At 42.2% G+C, this 18,949-nt stretch overlaps 1 protein-coding gene and 1 long non-coding RNA gene across 3 annotated transcripts in view; one reads left to right on the forward strand and one right to left on the reverse strand.

The window, feature by feature from the left end:
- Window positions 1–18,949, reverse strand: part of saga (S-antigen; retina and pineal gland (arrestin) a) — a 21,808-nt gene continuing 2,859 nt past the window's right edge. The window contains exons 2-16 of one of the 2 annotated variants that reach the window (XM_032508043.1): window positions 16,998–17,069; window positions 13,424–13,484; window positions 12,175–12,219; window positions 11,070–11,269; window positions 9,592–9,651; window positions 9,429–9,496; window positions 6,814–6,937; window positions 6,301–6,385; window positions 5,574–5,646; window positions 4,304–4,441; window positions 3,702–3,779; window positions 3,075–3,089; window positions 1,241–1,293; window positions 514–523; window positions 1–251 (exon numbers count right to left, since the gene is read on the reverse strand). In XM_032508043.1, the coding sequence (XP_032363934.1) occupies window positions 128–251; window positions 514–523; window positions 1,241–1,293; window positions 3,075–3,089; window positions 3,702–3,779; window positions 4,304–4,441; window positions 5,574–5,646; window positions 6,301–6,385; window positions 6,814–6,937; window positions 9,429–9,496; window positions 9,592–9,651; window positions 11,070–11,269; window positions 12,175–12,219; window positions 13,424–13,484; window positions 16,998–17,045 (1,182 nt within the window). In that variant the 5' untranslated portion in view covers window positions 17,046–17,069 and the 3' untranslated portion in view covers window positions 1–127. The remainder of the gene's footprint in view (window positions 252–513; window positions 524–1,240; window positions 1,294–3,074; window positions 3,090–3,701; window positions 3,780–4,303; window positions 4,442–5,573; window positions 5,647–6,300; window positions 6,386–6,813; window positions 6,938–9,428; window positions 9,497–9,591; window positions 9,652–11,069; window positions 11,270–12,174; window positions 12,220–13,423; window positions 13,485–16,997; window positions 17,070–18,949) is intronic. The other variant, XM_032508044.1, reaches the window with a different exon arrangement.
- The window catches only part of LOC116677794 (uncharacterized), a 21,236-nt gene continuing 12,671 nt past the window's right edge, over window positions 10,385–18,949 (forward strand). Inside the window, exon 1 of the long non-coding RNA XR_004329058.1 lies at window positions 10,385–10,480. This is a non-coding gene — a long non-coding RNA (uncharacterized LOC116677794). The remainder of the gene's footprint in view (window positions 10,481–18,949) is intronic.

The following is an 18,949-nucleotide window of genomic DNA, read 5'->3' on the forward strand; positions in this document are numbered from 1 at the left end:
TTTGCAGGCCTGGTCCTTTAATTAAGTCTAAAGCTTATTTTAGCAGAAACTCAGAGGCGCCTTGAACGTCCAGCGGTCCTAGTTTCAGCCTTTCGTCCCCCCGGTCGTCCCTCTCTGTCTTTCTGCTTCATTTCTCTTTGGGCTCCATGTCGTCGCCGGCCGACACGTTTCCATCTTCGTCCTCGTCATCGATCACGCCCTTCAGGCCGGAGCGTCTGAACTCCTGGAACTCCAGGTCGCCCTCCATCTCGCTACAGACGACACAGACGGACAACAGCACCGTTGGACAAGGACCGCTAGCGTCTACTGTCAGAGGGACAGTAGATTTATCACAACGTAGCAACGTTAGCACCGAAATGAGAGCAGGACCAACCGAATAAAAACTCGTCATCACTGGGTGCTAGATGAGACTTTTTTTTGGAGTCCAATCAGGACTGGTTCTTCTGTCTTTGAGAGTCAAACAAGACCAAAACTAATTAAAAGTAATATGAATTAGCTTGGGAACCATCTTACCTCTCCTTCCCTGTCGGCAGCAATAAACAAAGGAAAGACCAGAAGGTTAAGTTGCTCCACTTTCATTCACCTGACAACAAAAATCATGTTTTAACTACAGCAAGACCGATATATCGGCCGATATCGGGCATTTCCCGATCTGTCAGTATCTGCATTCATAATGTCCGATTAAAAAAATTATATATATTTAAAATAGTCATTCATCAGGATCATTTATAATGACAAATAAATGATTCTGATGAACGGACATTTATCCCTTATGTTGTCTTCGGGTCAAATATGACTCATTTTTTAAAATATCCAACATAAAGGAAGTCGAAATAAAAGGTGAAAAATGTTGGAAAAGGCGGCAAAATCAATGACATATTTTTTTTTGTTATTTTGTTTTTGTTCAAAAGGACTTTAAGTTTCACATCTCAAGTTTGTATTTTTCTACATTTTATTTATCAGAACTTTAACATATGTTGATGTTCTGCTGTGACAATAAAAACAGATTAGTATCATATTATTTTAGTGAGAACTCATAAATAACTACAAATAACTAATGTTGGGGAAATCGGTTCATGTTTTGTTACACGTTTCTGGATTTTATATATACACACACACACTGCATCTAAACACATGTTTAAACACACACAAATACATCAGTTAATAACTAAATGTAGATGCTACGTGTTGTCAACAGAAGAAGAACCAACAGAAGAGATGAAACGTGTCCGTGTCCTACCTGCATTAGGTTTAGGATGCATCAGTTTGAAGGGAACCTCCAGGCCGACCTCACTGCAACCCAGACCAAGAACACGTTAATTAAAGATTTCACAATTCTATTCAATGTTATTTATAGTATCAATTCATAACCAGAGTTATCTGGAGACCCTTTACAGATAGACCAGGTCTAGACCACACTCCAGAGCTTTACAAGGACCCAACAGGTCTAGTAGTTTCCTCCAGAGCAAGCAACAGGGCCACAGTTTAGAAGAAGAAAAACTGAAGAACCAGAAGACTAGAAGCTCTAATCAGAGCTGGGCGATGTGGGGAAAATCTAATTATCACCATATTTTAGTCCAAGACAATCACGTCAACTTCTCAACGACGAGTGTGTTGATAATTAGGTGCTACTGTGAACAAATACATACTGAAAGCTTTAAAATCACATTTTCCTGTCTTAACCCTTGTGTTGTCTTCCCTCCAACCATAAAACAAAACAAAAAAAACTTTTTTTCAACAATATCATCGCTTTTTCCGACATTATTGTCAACTTTTTCAGTGTTGCGGGTGCTTTTTTGATGTTTTTTTCCCCAAGTTTTTTGATATTTTCAACGTTGACATTTGTTGTGACCCCATGAACAACATGAGGTTTAATATTAAACAATAAACAAAAACAATCACAGCTTTAGATTTCTGATTATAAATTGCAAGTAGAGATGGGCCGATGCCATTGTTTGCTTCCCGAATCCCATTCTGATTCCTCAACTTCCGTATCGGCCTCAGTAGACTTACTGATCCGATACCAGTGTGTCATATACTTTATTATGTTTAACAACTGTATACTACTACTACCCATGTATGGATGTGATATGATTTCTATCTTTGTTGTCAGTCTGTCTCTTTGTGAAACATCAACAAACACAAACAATGAACGCCACAGAACTTTGTTTCATCATCCAGTTTGACAGGCAGTTATAAGGGAAAAAGAATATAAACAAACTACTTCAATAGATAGTGTGACGTCATGAGAGGCTGCGTCCTGGAGGGCCACCATGTACCCAGGAGATGGTTGCAGTCACGGGCCGTTTTGGCACCATCTGCTGGTGAAATCGGGAACGCCACCTCTCGAGCACATGGAATCCCAGCACACCTGAGCTCAATGAGGGCCTGATGAGCTGAAGGGCAGCATGTAGCCAACAGAGGAGCTGGAGTGGAGAGGGTCGGAGAGCTACAGAGGAGCAGAGCGGCGCGGTCCATGGGAAGGATTAAAAGACCGGAATACGGACAAATAGACGAACCACGGGTGGCGACGCTGTCTAAAAAGTAAGGACAAAGACTTCTTGCCAGAAGGAGACCGACCGGAGGGGGCTCGGCTAGATGAGTTAGGATTTGAAGAGACACTGTTTAAGTTTGGACTATTGCAAGAGCAACCTTTTCTTAAGTTAACTATTCGATCTCTGAGTGCTATTTTTGTATTAATTCCCCTGAACTTTATTAAAACCTTTGTTGCACTCGAACTATGTGTCCTTGCGTTGCTGAACTGTCCCGCCGAGAGCCGTGTAGCCTCTCATGATGTCACAATAGACATAGATTTTCTAATTTTTTTAAATTCCAGTACTTCTCGATACCAGCGTTTTAGGCAGTACTGGTATCGGAACATCTCTAATTGCAAGACAACTCAAGATTTCGCTTTACTATACTCTATCTATCTATCTATCTATCTATCTATCTATCTATCTATCTATCTATCTACTGTGCAACAATTAATGACCAGTGATTTGTTTCTGATCTGCATGCTAACTTTTATCACTTTCTACAATTCTACTGAAGAGAAGAAGTGGACATGAACTCACCTTGATCCCATCATCCTTTGAGCCACAGCAAATGGGGAGAAAAAACAATATTATATAATATTTAAAAGATGGAAACAGTCGGGAGGCGGCGAGTTCAGAGTCCACTCAAAATAAGAAACCTGTACACAATAGGAAGTTAATAAAGAAACTGCATTTAAATGATTTTTATGTCAACTTGTTTGCAGCGGAGACAAGTTGTTGGACATGTTACAAAACCAAATCCTAAGGGAAACATTTGTCTTTTACGCTGCTAAAATCTCCACAATGTTGATGTTCAACGTCTGTTTATCGTTACCTGCTGAGCAGGAAGCGTCCAGTTGCTTTTCATAGCTTTGTCTTTGAAAATAATATGAAAATGCTATGAAAATAATATGAGAGTGAACGGGAACAGGGAAGACATGAGCTGAAACTTTGATATCTTTGAGTTGTGGACAAATGATGTTCCCCTTGGTATTTTTTTTGTTACTTTCTATACTTAGCTGCATTAAATATGGTTTTAATGTGCTGCTGCAACACCTGAGCTACCATGCTGACAGTCTACAAAAGGTATATCTTATCTATCTTTATACACACACACACACACACACACACACACACACACACACACACACACACACACACACTTACCCTCCGACGATGAGCTTCACCATGACCCTGTATGAAACCATGATCCCCAGAACTTCCTTCAGAACACCTTCCTTGATACTAAAGGGAAGAAAAACCTGATTTAATAGAAAGAATAGAACATTAATCTGCTGCGATGACGGAGTTGTCAGTTAGAGCCGTGATTGGTACTTCCCTCCATCCTTCCATCCCTCCCTCCTTCCATCCATCCCTTCATCCATCCCTCCCTCCATTTCTCCCTCCCTCCCTCCTTCCCTCCATCCATCCAGTCCTCGTTCCCTCCTTTCATCCATCCGCCCCCTTTCCATCCATCCCTCCCTCCATTTCTCCCTCCCTCCCTCCCTCCTTCCCTCCATCCATCCAGTCCTCGTTCCCTCCTTTCATCCATCCCTCCCTCCTTCCATCCATCCCTCCCTCCATTTCTCCCTCCCTCCCTCCCTCCTTCCCTCCATCCATCCAGTCCTCGTTCCCTCCATCCCTCCTTCCCTCCTCTCTCCCTTCATCCATCCCTCCATTTCTCCCTCCATCCCTCCCTGCCTCCCTCCCCCAATCCATCCCTCCCTCCCTCCCCCCTCTAGATCCTTCTCCTGTTTGTGTTTGCTCACATGCTGGATGACGCCAGGTTGGTGTCTTCATGCTTCAGTTTGCCGTCCAGGGCGATGCCCCTCCTCTCCACGTTGTTGGCCAGCAGAGGCAACAGCTTGTAGACTTTCTGCAGAGTCGCCCCGGGAGACACCGAGTCCCTGAGACACGAAGACACAGATACACATTCAACTTCAGGAATACACACAGAGTACTGCAAACCTAGAAGTAGACCAACAAAACACAACAATAACTTCCAGGATCCTAATGAGCTTTTTAAACTAGTTCCCAGTTGAATTTAGTGAGACGCGAGGAAGATTTAGGGACGCTAAATCAGAAATTTTGCTTTACAATTTGAGGAAAAGCAACACAGATGTTTTCTTAAATAATTTTTCCTTCACTGCAACATTAACATTCATTTTAAAACACAAAACTATACATGAACCTTCTTCTTAACCTAAACCTACGTTCCATCCTGACAGCTGTCGATCAAAAGTGCAAAGATCAAATTAAAACCTTCTCCGAGTCGTATCACTGTTACAAATCTGATTTGACTTTGAGTTTGTCTTTATTCCTTAAAATATAAAACTTAGCTTAATTAAAGTGACTTTTTAAAAGACTTTTAAAGTTATTTGATCTGTACCTACAGATGTATTAATCCTCTGGCAGAAGAGACTTTGTCGTGGTTTTGTTCGAGTTTTTTTTTTTTAGTTTAAAGCTGTGATTTCAACATGGTGCGACTGAAATGAACCTCTTTTTGCTATGAACCAAAGGGCGTAATGTTATTATGAGTACTCTGTTAGGTCTGCTGCTGGTTGCACCCCCCCCCCCCCTGTCTGTCATTAATTGCAGGAGTGAAGCCTGGTGTGCGGGAGTCCAGGTTCCCGCTGCAGCTCATCATCTCTAATCACCTCTGCTTCAAATACCAGGTCAACCTACCGCTCTTCGTCAGATCGTAGTCTAGACAACATTAGTCTCTTTGCCGACTCTCCCTTTGGATTAGTTTTTTGAACCTTGCTTGTACTTATGTTTTTTGTCTACCACAGTTTCCATGAACCTGCTTCCACCTTCACTCCTGCCCTCCACCCTGGATCACCGGATTATCGGACACGGTACCACTCACGTTCTGCACCCTGGATTACCATTGGAGTTGTTTTGGACTTGGTTTTTCACTATTGCATCCTCTACATCGGACACTGGACTAAACCTGTTAGTTTGCATTTGGGCTCAACCAGTTCCCACACGTAACACACTATGTAATGTCTGTTGAATGTAGTGTGAGCGGTGCATTACCCAGGCTCCTCGATGGCCACAGATTTGACGTAGCTGTCGTTGCAGTACAACACCACATTAGCGATCTGATCCACTGAGAAGGACAAGAACAAACATGACTCAGCAGATACATTCACACACGTTCATGCAGCAACAGGTCAAACATGTAGATGCTCTACAGGCTCCATAACCCTCTGATATGTCTTATCCACCAAGGCTAACCAGGTGCTGGTGCTGGTTCTGGTGCTGTTGCCAGTTTGGTGCTGGTTCTACTCCAGTTCTCTAAGAACCAGCTGGATCTTCCCCAGCCTGAGAGCCAGCAGATCGTTGGTTTCCTCCCCAGACCACGGTGGTTCTTGTTTCCTCCCCAGACCACGGTGGTTCTGGTTCCCCATCCATGTCCATAGCTAACATAGTTAACAGCTGACCGGGGTTTTCAAAATGGCCGCCAGAAGTTATTGTTTTCGAACGTCATGATAACCCGCCCCCCCCCCCCCAGCACCTGACGTAACTGGTTCTTATCTCTAGACCAGCGCTAAGTTAGTGCTGAGTTGGAACCCATGTTCTTGGCCCAGAACCAGGTTTATTTGTGTGGAAAAGCAAAGAACCGGTTCGATTTCTGGAACTGACTCCGAACCAGCACCAGAACCGCCTTGGTGGAAAAGACATGTGAGACATCTCCATATTACAGCGTGTGTCTGAACGTCCCTCCTGTTATACTGAATATAATATGCGCAGCCATGTTTACCGGAGACGATGATGTTCTTGATGGGTTTGCTGGAGTTGTTTGTGACGGTGACTTTCACTTTGAGGGTCTCACCGTGGTAGTAAATCTGGAAACGGGACACAAGGTTAAACAACGTAAACCACAATTGTCATATTATCTTTTCACAGTACTTACGCAGGGTATTTGCAGGAAACCTGAAGTTAAACCTTAACCCTCGCCAAAATGCAACGAAGGGTCTTCTTGGGAATGAACCCACGTCAAACTTTTAATTAAAAGCATAATTAGGACGGAAACGCCACTTTTAAGATTTACCACATTCTTGTTTTTCGGTCAATGGCCTTTTGAATATAAGAGGGAAGGGCACGACTATGATAGCATGAAAATCAACATTTTTAAAACTCTAAGAAGGCTCGCCACAACATGAGACTTTGCTCCAAGTCTCACCAGGGGCTCTACACATGGACTCAGCATTGACAACATTGTGTTCACAGGGTTTACTAAACGTTGTGTTAGATAATCGTGGAGAACCCCCACCTCTTTGTCCAGACTGGCCTTGAGGTGCAGCTGTTTATCCGACATGGGGGTTTCAACCGAGGGCTTGACCCCCGTCCTCTCTGGAGCGTATTGGACCTTCCTGATCAACAGCTTCACTGTGCTCCTATTGGTAAAACCGGAGAGAGAAATACGTAGAAATAATAAACATCGGACCTAGTTCTTTACACTGACTGGTGCTTTTTCAGTGTTATGAATGAAGTAGTCTATTTCCACAATGTTCCACTTTTGGGATAGCTCAGGTGCCGTCAGATATTCTGCCAAATGTCTGTCCCCGTCCTCTGTCTCTGTGTTGGCGCTTTAACCTGATTTCTGAGGACTATGGTGACCTGGTCCTCAGATCTCTGCAGGGTAAATCCAGACAGCTAGCTAGACTATCTGTCCAATCTGAGGACTATGGTGACCTGGTCCTCAGATCTCTGCAGGGTAAATCCAGACAGCTAGCTAGACTATCTGTCCAATCTGAGGACTATGGTTACCTGGTCCTCAGATCTCTGCAGGGTAAATCCAGACAGCTAGCTAGACTATCTGTCCAATCTGAGGACTATGGTTACCTGGTCCTCAGATCTCTGCAGGGTAAATCCAGACAGCTAGCTAGACTATCTGTCCAATCTGAGGACTATGGTTACCTGGTCCTCAGGTCTCTGCAGGGTAAATCCAGACAGCTAGCTAGACTATCTGTCCAATCTGAGTCTCTGTTGACGACTAAAACTACTTCTCAACTTCATGTTCCACCAAAACAACTTCCTTCCTGAGACTATTTAGCAGCGGCACCGTGGCTCCGTCCGGCGCTTAGCCCCGCCCACGACGATTGTGATTGGTTTAAAGAAATGCCGACAAACCAGAGCATGTTTCTTTCCAGTCCAGGAATGCTGTGTGGACCTTCCTCCGCAGCGTCATGGAGGAGGGAGGTCTGGCTATGAGAGACTAGGAATACATTGGCTTTGAGGGGCCTTGCAGTTCTTTTTGCTTTAACCCTTGTGTTGTCCTTCCGGGTCAAAACCTTTTTGTAAAACGCCGTTTTGGTCGATTACTGCCACCAGTACTGTGTATACACCAACATAACCAACTTATTACCACTAGTTTTATGCTTAATTTTGGAACTGATGGCCAGTAAACCTTATTTTTATGAAATAATATAACTGTAAATTATTTTAACTAGTAACATCAGAGGATGTCCATGGATAACTACAAGCCAATGTAATCAAACTGAATAAAACACCCAGAAGTCAATCAAAGAGCATTTTAAGGAATCATCCATCCGTGTTATTTTTTTGGGCAATAATGTAGAAAGGCACCCACATTTCTGTTATAGAATCTGAAATTCAAAACGGGTCAAATTGGACCCGAAGACAACAGCAGGGTTAAGGCTAAATCTCATTTCTCTGTCTTACAATAAAGACAGATTTTTGTTAACAAAAAGGTTTATCTGAACATCAATGACATTCAAAACGGTGATAACTGAAACAGAAATACAATACAACATATAGACAGGGTGTATGTGTATGTATACATGGTGTACATGTATGTATACGTGATACATGTGTATACAGGGTGTACATGTATGTATACGTGATACATGTGTATACAGGGTGTACATGTATGTATACGTGATACATGTGTATACAGGGTGTACATGTATGTATACGTGATACATGTGTATACAGGGTGTACATGTATGTATACGTGATACATGTGTATACAGGGTGTACATGTATGTATACGTGATACATGTGTGTACAGGGTGTACATGTATGTATACGTGATACATGTGTGTACAGGGTGTACATGTATGTATACGTGATACATGTGTGTACAGGGTGTACATGTATGTATACGTGATACATGTGTGTACAGGGTGTACATGTATGTATACGTGATACATGTGTGTATACAGGGTGTACATGTATGTATACGTGATACATGTGTATATGTATGTATACGTGATACATGTGTATATGTATGTATACGTGATACATGTGTGTACAGGGTGTATATGTATGTATACGTGATACATGTGTGTACAGGGTGTATATGTATGTATACGTGATACATGTGTGTACAGGGTGTATATGTATGTATACGTGATACATGTGTGTACAGGGTGTATATGTATGTATTACATGATACATGTGTATACAGGGTGTATATGTATATACACATGATACATGTGTATACACAAATGTATTGCAAACAGACCTAAGTACTACACAGATAAGAACATCTGCCTCTGCACCACCAAAGTGAACCTAAAATAACTGTAAAATATATGAATATATAAATACACATGACACTGTTGTCCAAACCCACACAGTCAACAGACAGAGACGCCATCTTGGGAGTTTGTGATCAATTCTGTATGATGATGTCACCAAGTGGTGTCCCATTTCATAGGGGGATGTTTTCACCCCTACCCCTTACCCCATGGTTTCAAGGGCCAAGGGGAAGGGGGAAGGGGCAAGGGGTAGGGGGAAGGGCCAAGGGGCAGGGGTAAGATGGAGAAATGGGATTCAGCCTAACTAAGTGTTGGAAGACACACACTTGAAGTTGTGTGTCTTCCGTCTTCCTGCAGTCGGGACGGACCGGCGGAGACTCACCGTTTGCGTACCTTGGCGTCCTGGCTCTCAGCGCTGAACGCTTTGATCTCAAACTCCACGGCACATTGCTGCAGAAGAAGAAGAGAGAAAGCGTTGTCAGTCACCATGCCGCGATGGGTTCACTTCATCAGAACCCGTTTGAATCTCCAGTCGAGGGTCTTACCTTGCCGACGTCACCGGCTCCTGGCTGGAGAGCCACTGAGCAAGGCAGGTTGTCAGGGAACTGAGAAGACACAATGTCAAGCTTTACTTACAAGAGGGTTTTTCTGCTAACACATGCAATGAAAGGCACTTACAACGTAATGCAGCTTAAAAATAAGATTGAATACAGTTCAAGTGAAATAGTTTAGGGCTGCAATTAACAAATATTTCCTTTGTTGATTAATCCGTTTGGGCTCTAAAATGTCATAAAATGGTGAAAAATGTGGATCAGTTTTTCCCAAGACGACGTCCTCAAATATCTCGTTTTGTTCACAACTAGAAGATATTCAGTTTCCTGTCCCAGAGGAGAGGAAAGACTAGAAGATATTCACATTTAACAAGCTGACATCAGAGACGTTTAATGACTCAAACCTATTAAAATAGTTGGAGTTTAATGTTTGAATGATTGATCTTTACTGCTGTCGTGTAATGTAAGTTTTGAAGAAAGTATGTGAGGAGGGAAGGAAAAGATAAAGGAAGAAAGTAGGGAATAAAATAAGAGAAGGGAAGGAAAGACGGATGTGAGAAAGTAGGCGAGGATGGAAAGAAGACAGAATAAAGGAAGGGAAGGAAAGAAATGCAGGGAAGGAAGGAAGGATGTAAGGAATTAGGATTCATCTTTGCAACTCTTCACTTTATGTAAGTTTAGACATTGTATGTTTGAGTGTAAGAAAAAGGAAGGACTAAAGGTAAGAAAGCAAAGAAAGAATAAATAAAGGAAAGGAAGGAAAGAAAGAAGACAAAAGAATGGAAGCATGCAGGGAAGGAGGAAGGGAAGGAAAGATATTCAGTTTACCGTCACAGAGGAGAGAAGAAACTAGAACATATTCAAACTATTTAACAAGCTGACAGTTTTCAACAGAGAAGTTTCACTGTTTTTTTTACTCAAACTGATTAATCAACCATCAAAACAACTGGCGACTAACTTCTTGTCTGACAATCAATTAATCTTTGCAGCTCTAATAAAAATTGAAATGACAGAAAAGTCTTTTATTATATATTATATATTTTATATGTGTTGGTCAGTTTGTCCCGTTAATAACATGGAAGTGAGATGAACAAACAGAGAAATGTTTCTTTTTAGATGAAACAGATGTTGATTAGTTTCCTTTTGGGGACGTCATTTGAAATTGGGAAAACTTAGAAGTTGGAGAAAAGGTTATAAATTGCAATATATCGCAGAATATTACAATATGTTTTAAATCACAATGATATTGTGTCGCGGCTAAAGTATCGTGATGATATCGTATCGGGAGGCATCTGCTGATTCCCTCCTCCTGTTGTTAGTGGCAATTACTTCTGAGGCAATTTAATTGAACAGTGAAATTTTGAATTTTTACAGCTCACTTTCATCCCATTACCAGGTTTCCTCTTCCTGAAGAAACAGTTGTTCTAACAGCTTCGTGCAGCCTGCGGCTCTGATCAGTCGCCACGCCTCACCTCGAAGAAGAACGGGTAGGCGTTGTTCCCCAGCTTGTGCAGCAGCTTGGCCTGCATGCTGGTGTGGATCCCCTTCTCCAGGTCCTGCAGAGGCGGGTACACCTGGCGGGTGGACAGGTACAGCTCCCGGCGGAAGGCGATCCCCATCACGTCCATGTCGTCTCTGCCGTAGCGGAAGGTGCAGGACAGGGTGACGAACACTGGAGACAGAGCAGAGACACCGGCACTGTGATGACTGAAAACTAGTCCAAATTCAAATACATATTCAATAAGTAAAATATATATTTGAATATTATAAGAGAGATCAAAAACGGCCCTACAGCGGCTATCGGAGGGCCGTCTTAGAGGACAGTCTACACCCTCTGAATAGGGAACTCCAGTCTCTCCCTTCTGGAGATACTGGATATCTGAGGATAAAGTCCCAGGTTGGAGAACTACAAGATGTAAAAACAGTTTTGTCCCAGCGGCATCACTCTGTTGAACAAACGGTAGAATTATCTGCACAAGCACGTTGGTCATGTACAGTTTTCTTACTCTTTTTTTCCATGTTTTACTGTCTTTTACTGTTACAAGTTTTAATGTGTGGTGTGTTGCATGTTATGTGGTTGTCTACAAAGTTTTAAGGAGGTCCTGCCTCTTAGACTGTAAACCTGTAAAACTGTTGTGGATATATGTAATATGGAACAACAGTATCCTTTCAAAATAAAACTGGGAAATAGGATGGATGAAGAGCTTCTTTAACTTAGTTTGACTGGTCAGTACAAACTCTAGTGGAGTGATCACAGAGATAAATCTGTCAGAATGAGTTTTAGGAAGATGTTTTCCCAAAAGAGCAAAACTTAAAACATATATTTAACTTCAATGAGGATCTGGAAGAAGATGGCACATCCACTTTATGTAGTGCTGTCAGACAGTGGGCAGCCTAATTATTTTCTACAATCTTAAAGCTACTTCAGGGGGAAATTAAACTAAATTTTTAGAGATAGAGACTAGAAACCTCCATAATGGCTTCATGTGTCTCGTCTGTGGAACTAGATCTTCAGTAGAACCTGGTTCAACCTCCTGTAATAATGCTAAAAAGTGAAAATTGTGCTCGAGTGCTGACCTTTCCTCCGCTGCAGAGCCTCAGGATCAATGATGATGACGCCATCTAGTGGTGAGAAAAGGTCAGACATCTTTAGGCAATTACAAAGGGAGGAGGAGGAGGATCAAAATGTGTGTTACAACTATTTAAATAAGGCTTCTTCATATAGTGTAATACATGTGTTGAGTCCCTGTATGCAGCAACAGTTTCTTATTTTGAGTAAGGAGTCGTTTTCCTCTTTCATGATACAGTCATTTTGTTCAGTATCATTTAGAGATTACACTTTCTTGATGATAGTACACAGAAAACTACACCGACGTCAACATTAAAAGAAAGAAGAACGGTTTAAAGCTGTGGAAGGCAATTCTTTATATGGCCTCGTAGGGCAGAAGTGTTCATAACAATCTTTCAGCACATTGTAATTCAAGTGTTCAGAGAGAAAACTAGACTTCTGCTCCTCCTCTTGGCTTTTTTCAGGCTTTGGATAATCTAGCTGCAACGGAAGACTTAGGTCAATCACAGGACATTTAAGAGAGAGATAGAGAGAGATAAAAAGAGAGAGAGAGAGAGAGAGAGAGCAAGAGCAAGTGGGAGAGAGCAAGCAAGAGAGCGAAACAGAGGAAGAGAGAGAGAGTTTCCATTTGCTTTTCTGCATGCAGTGAGAAAGAGACTACAAGAACGAGCAAGCAAGAGAGAGAGAGCTCAAGACAGAGAGAGCATGAGAGAGAGAGAGAGCTTCTACTGGCTGTTCTGCACATGCAGATAGAGAGGGGAAAGAGAGAGAGCTGCAGGAAGACGTCTCACTCTAAATCACTTTAAAGATTTTTTTTGCTTTCTACCCAACCAAAGCTTTAAGGAGGTAGATAGCGTGTAGATAACTAAACTAACTTTGATCTTTATACAGAAAACCTTGTGTTCCGCGTAAAAGGCCACACAACTCCATACTTCAGGCTAAAATTAGCTGTAATAATTAGGGTGAATATAAGCAAATATAAATAACAGTTTGAGCCCGAAAACCCCAAAAATCTGGATTTGGTGCATCCCTAATTGTAGAGTAAATTTGGTCGGTGCTTTAAGAGCATTGGCTTCAGCACCCAGCCTGATCCTGAATCATCGTCGGAAGATGAGAAGCCGAAACTCAACAGAAATAGTAACGCAGATTATGTTTTGTTTGCATCAGGAGCAGATAAACGTCTCGGACCCTCAGGGACTCACATTAAGACGTGTGACTGCTCATTTACTGCCGGGGGTTTTTGGTGGGAAAACTCACCCACTGGATCCACAAAGTCCACATGGTCGATGAAGTCTCTTCTCCCCATGTAGACTCCAACCTGAATCAGAACAACAGATACTTAAACGGGACACTTTGTAATTATTAAAAGCAGTTCTGTAGTACTCAAGTCCCGTCTTGGACTTGTCTCGGACTCGCTAGTATTTGGACTCAGACTTGTCTCGGTCTCGGCGTCTGGTCTTGCCCAGTATGGCTTTTGGTCTGGACCGAGTCCAGGAGTCTTTATGATGTTGATAATAATATTGGAGGGAAAGTGAAACCCAAAATGATTGTCTTGATACTGTCATGCATAAGACCTTTATTCTGTCCTGGACTCGGTCTTGACTCGGACTCAAACCTCTTTGGACTCAGTCTTGATTTGGACTCTATCCTCTTTGGACTCGGTCTTGTCTTGGACTTGATCCTCTTTGGACTCGGTCATGTCTCAGACTCAAACCTCTTTGGACTCGGTCTTGCCTTGGACTTGAACCTCTTTGGACTCTGTCTTTTCTTGGACTCAAACCTCTTTGGACTCGGTCTTGTCTTGGACTCAAACCTCTTTGGACTTGATCCTCTTTGGACTCGGTCTTGTCTTGGACTCAAACCTCTTTGGACTCGGTCTTGTCTTGGACTCAATCCTCTTTGAACTCGGTCTTGTCTTGGACTCGATCCTTTTTGGACTCAGTCTTGTCTTGGACTCAAACCTCTTTGGACTCGGTCTTGTCTTGGACTCGATCCTCTTTGGACTCGGTCTCGTCTTGGACTCTAACCTCTTTGGACTCGGTTTTGACTAGTCCTGGTCTTGGACTTGACAAAGGTGGTCTTGACTACAGCCTTGATTAAAAGCCACAACCAGTGACCAGCACCAGAGTGCTGTGTACATGCTGTCAAAAGCTTAGATAAAGCTTCTCTATCAATAGATACTAAAGCATCTTTAGACCAGTATTAAGACCAAGAACCAGCCTAAATAACTCATTTGAACACATTCTTATTAAATCATCTCTTTTAGCTGCTGAGACGTTGGTGCATGAAACATTAAGGTTAGACATTCAGTTGATGAACGTAAGATTTGAGCAGCAGTCACCTGTATAATCTGTCAAAAAGCCGTCAATCAAACTCAGTTCAGCTCGAGCTGTCGTGACCTTGTGTCGACCTTCAGCAGCTTTTCAACTACTTTACAGAATTAAACTCAGTGAGACGGAAATATTCACCAGAAGAGAGATTTACAATTACTAATCCGCCGCATCTGAGGTCCTGATCTCCTCTACTATCAAAGTAAAACCACGAGTAATAAATATTTAGAGACAACGCTTTGGGGAATAACCAATAAGAATGAAGGAGATGTGGTTTTAGCAGCAGTTAGTTTTTAACCCTGGTGTTGTCTTCACCTCCGGGACCCTCTCGTATTCCTCGGGTCAAATTGACCCGTGACTTATTTGGGGTTTTAAAAAGATTTCATAATCTATCAACAAATATCGTCTTTATCTCCATTTCCAACAGCTGAGATAACATCTATGTTCAGGGAATGCATCAGTCTCTACTAGCGCACTATTAAACATGGAAGTGGGGTTTTTATCATAAGTTATAATTCATGTTAAAAATCCACTATGGAAACAACATAAGTGTCACATCCAGAATAATGTTCTGAGTCAGGAATACATGTTTATCACAGGAAATAAGGAAAGATGTTGATTTACAGGTAGAAAAAAATGGAACTTAAATTTGAAATGGGTCAATTTGACCCGAATACCATCCGAGGGTCATTTACATACCGTGAATCGTTTTGTTATTTGAGAATCGATTTTGAATCGAATCTTGAGCTTAAAAAAAAAAAAAAAAAAAAAAAAAAAAAAATCAATATTGAATTGTGACATTTTCTGAGTCATGCACCCCTAATGTGGGGGTCCCCTTATAATTCATGTTAAAAATCCACTATGTAAACATTATTATGGTCATAATTTTCTGAATTGAGTCAGGAATACATGTTTATCACAGGAAATAAGGAAAGGCCGTTAATTTCAGGTAGAAAAAACGTAACTTGTACCATTTTTCTTCTTGTAAAAATTTGAAATGGGTCAATTTGACCCGAATACCAGACAGGGGCATGGACTGGAACACAGTGGTTGAACGCAGCATCTCCTGGAACACTTTAAGCGCCGACAAAGCAAAAGTTTTGCAGCAAAACGTTGATTTAAAGTGACAGGCGGGTGCGTTGAACACTCTCTGTGTGCCCAAGCGCTGGGGTTTACTCCGCCTGCACCTCTGCGCCTGTGTGTGTGTGTGTGTGTGTTGGAGGACAGATGTGTGACTGTGAGTCCATCCCTCCCCCCCCCCTCCGCTGCACCGATTCTCCAACCGACTGCGGGTATCTTCAGAAATTCTCCATGTGGGGGACCCTGGTTAGCCGTCGCCAATACATAGAGGCTTACGCCACGATGCAAGTTCGGGCTCAGACCTGTGGTCCTTTCCTGTCTGTGTGTGTGTGTGTGTGTGTGTGTGTGTGTGTGTGTGTGTGTGTGTGTGTGTGTGTGTGTGTGTGTGTGTGTGTGTGTGTGTGTGTGATTTCCTGCCGGCCATTCCCCGTCTCTACCCTTTAAAGTCTAAACTCTCTTATCCAAATAAAGGCCTAAAAATGCCCCAAAAATAACTGTAAAATAAAAGAAATCATCCACGTGGTGGGGGTGTCTTTTTCACATGACATGTTTGTGTTTGTGTGTTTGTGTGTGTGTGTGTGTGTGTGTGTGTGTGTGTGTGTGTGTGTGTGTGTGTGTGTGTGTGTGTGTGTGTATGTGTGTGAGTGTTAGAGAGTTCTTGCAGGTCATTCACCGTCTCTCCCCTTTAAAGTCTAAGCTTTAGGCCTAAAAATGCCCCAAAAAATAACCTTAGAAGAAAAAGAAATCCTCCTCGTGGTGGGCGTGTTTTAGGTGACGTCACATAGCCAACCGCCGGCAAATTTAGGTCCTTACACGCAAGTAAGCTACATGATTATTGGCTCACAGACTCTTTTGGAACCCAAAGATAAATTATTTTAGGATCGCAGTATTTCGCTTGGTGCTATGAAAGTGCGGGACGTTTTGTCGGGGCTGAACGTAGCCTCGTTATCTGGCTCTGGTTTGGATGTTAAGCCAGAAGACTGGAAAAAAGTTACTCTGTCTTTTAAGGTTAGTCTACTTTAGTTTAACTAACATTTTTTTTCATAGTTAATGTGTGGATTGTTTTTTTGGATGAGTCATTTCGTCTCTAAAATGGTTTTCACTGGTGAAAAATGTGGATCAGTGTTCCAAAAAGCCCAAGATGACGTCCTCAAATGTCTTGTTTTGTCCACAACTCAGATATATTCAGCTTCTTATCCCAGAGGAGAGAAGAGACTAGAAAGAAATGTAACAGGCTGACATCACACAAGTTTTACTATTTCTATGGAAAATGACTCAAATCGAGTATCAAAATAGTTGCTGGTGAATTTAATAATTGATAACTATTCAATTCATCTTCTCAGCTTTAGTCGTGTTGATTTCAGATGTTGTCCCTTTAAGAAGAGTCATGAGTCCGTGTTGGACGTTGATGTTTCACTCACCGAGTTGTCCTTGCAGATCTTCTTGTAAACAACGCTTTTTTGACTCATGTTGGTGAAGACGAAGAACGGCGCCTAAGAGAAAGAAAACAGACACCAAACACCTGGATTTAGCTCTGGGGTGTATGTTTGTTGTGTGTGTGTGTCTCAGTGTGTGTGCATATGTATGTGTGTGTGTTTTGTGTGAGTGTGCCTGCATACATCTGTGTGTGTGTGTGTGTGTGTTTTGTGTGAGTGTGCCTGCATACATCTGTGTGTGTGTGTGTGTGTGTGTGTGTGTGTGTGTTTGTGTGAACGTGCGTGCCTGCGTGTGCGTGCCTGCGTGCATGTGAGCGTGTGTGACAATAACCCCCCCAAAAAATACTCACTTATGCCTAATAGCCCATTTCAGAATAATATATATATTTCTGTTGCATTGTAATTGTTGATGCACTAATGTGTTCAACACGTTGCAGCAGGAGAAGATGGAGCTTATTTTTACTTAATTACTTTACATACTGCTCCAGCTTTTTTCTCAAAATTGTAAGTACAGTAGTTTTTCTTAGTTGAGTTAAATCACACACTGTCACCGTGGCGCTGTCCTCTGCCTGAACTTCTCTTTTAACGGACGTCATTACGTCAAATCTGAGTGAACGTAACGTAAACGTTCGGCCAGAAACAACAACGTGTCATTAACGTTAACATCCAGAGATTATCTCCTGTAACATTATGAAACCCCACTTTTAAAGTGTAACCCGAAGCTAGATAACAGTATAAAAAAACAATACTACAATTTTGCCCTTGTGGTTTCCGTTGGAAACGCTAATTTGCAGGGCTGTAGTACTCGAGTCCGGTCTCCAGACCATTTTTCTATGGACTCGGACTCGTCTCGGACTCGGCCACTGGTCTTGCCAAATTTGGCTTCTGGTCTGGACCGAGTCCAGGTGTCTTTATTATGTTGATGATAATATTGGAGGGAAATTAAAACCCAGTGGGGATATTGTTCGGCTTTACACAAGTTTAGACAGCTAGCTAACGCTACGCCAATGTTTGCTAATATTAGCGCACCAGCGTTAGCCTAGCGTACTAGGTAAATATGGCGGCTGCCTTAGAGTTTCCTATATCTGCGTCCAGGTTGTCCACATCAGACTTGAGGCGTTAGCGCTCCTTCTGAGCCGTCGTTTTATCACATGAAATAAGCTTTGCTCCTACGACATGGGTGGGTTTTTGTTACGAAATAAAAAACCTGACTGGGTATAGTTAGTCCGTTTGTATGCTAGCGGACATTGGCTAACGTTGCCGAGCCAGCTGTGTGTGTGTTTGTGTGTGTGTGTGCGTGCGTGCGTGCGTGCGTGCGTGCGTGCGTTCCCTAAACAACGTCTTCTTGATGGATTTATTTTAAAATTCTGCAATTTGTCTCAAATAAAACAAACATATGTTAAATTACACTTTATTCATTGTTTAAACAAACTTGGTTGTTTTCTGAAAATACATGTATTTCTACATGTAAAAATACATGTATTTCCTATTATTATTATTGTTATTATTATTACTATTACAGGGCTGCCAACTCTCATGCATTGGCCGTGAGCCACACGCATTTGACGGGTTTCACACGCCACACCCCCGATGTCTCACGCTGAAGTGTCAACCCGGTCGGTCAAGTCTCTGAAAGATGAGTTTATCTATCTATCTATCTATCTATCTATCTATCTATCTATCTATCTATCTATAGGTATCCAGAATCCATAGCCAGAAGACTGCAGTCCTAGGAACAGCTAAGATACTGCGCAGAACCCTCAAACTCCCAGGCCTCTGGTAGCGTGGGGGGGGCAAGAGGATGAGGGCCAAACATTACTGAGCCTCGGCACAAAGGTTAAAGGATTAGAATTTATGTAAATCAGTGGTTCTCATTCTTTAGAGTTCCAGTGGTCTTAGTTGATCCCTCAACATTATTTTAACTTTGGGTCCCTGGT

This window comes from Etheostoma spectabile, unplaced genomic scaffold (assembly GCF_008692095.1).
Source record: "Etheostoma spectabile isolate EspeVRDwgs_2016 unplaced genomic scaffold, UIUC_Espe_1.0 scaffold00005828, whole genome shotgun sequence".
Lineage (NCBI taxonomy): Eukaryota > Metazoa > Chordata > Actinopteri > Perciformes > Percidae > Etheostoma > Etheostoma spectabile.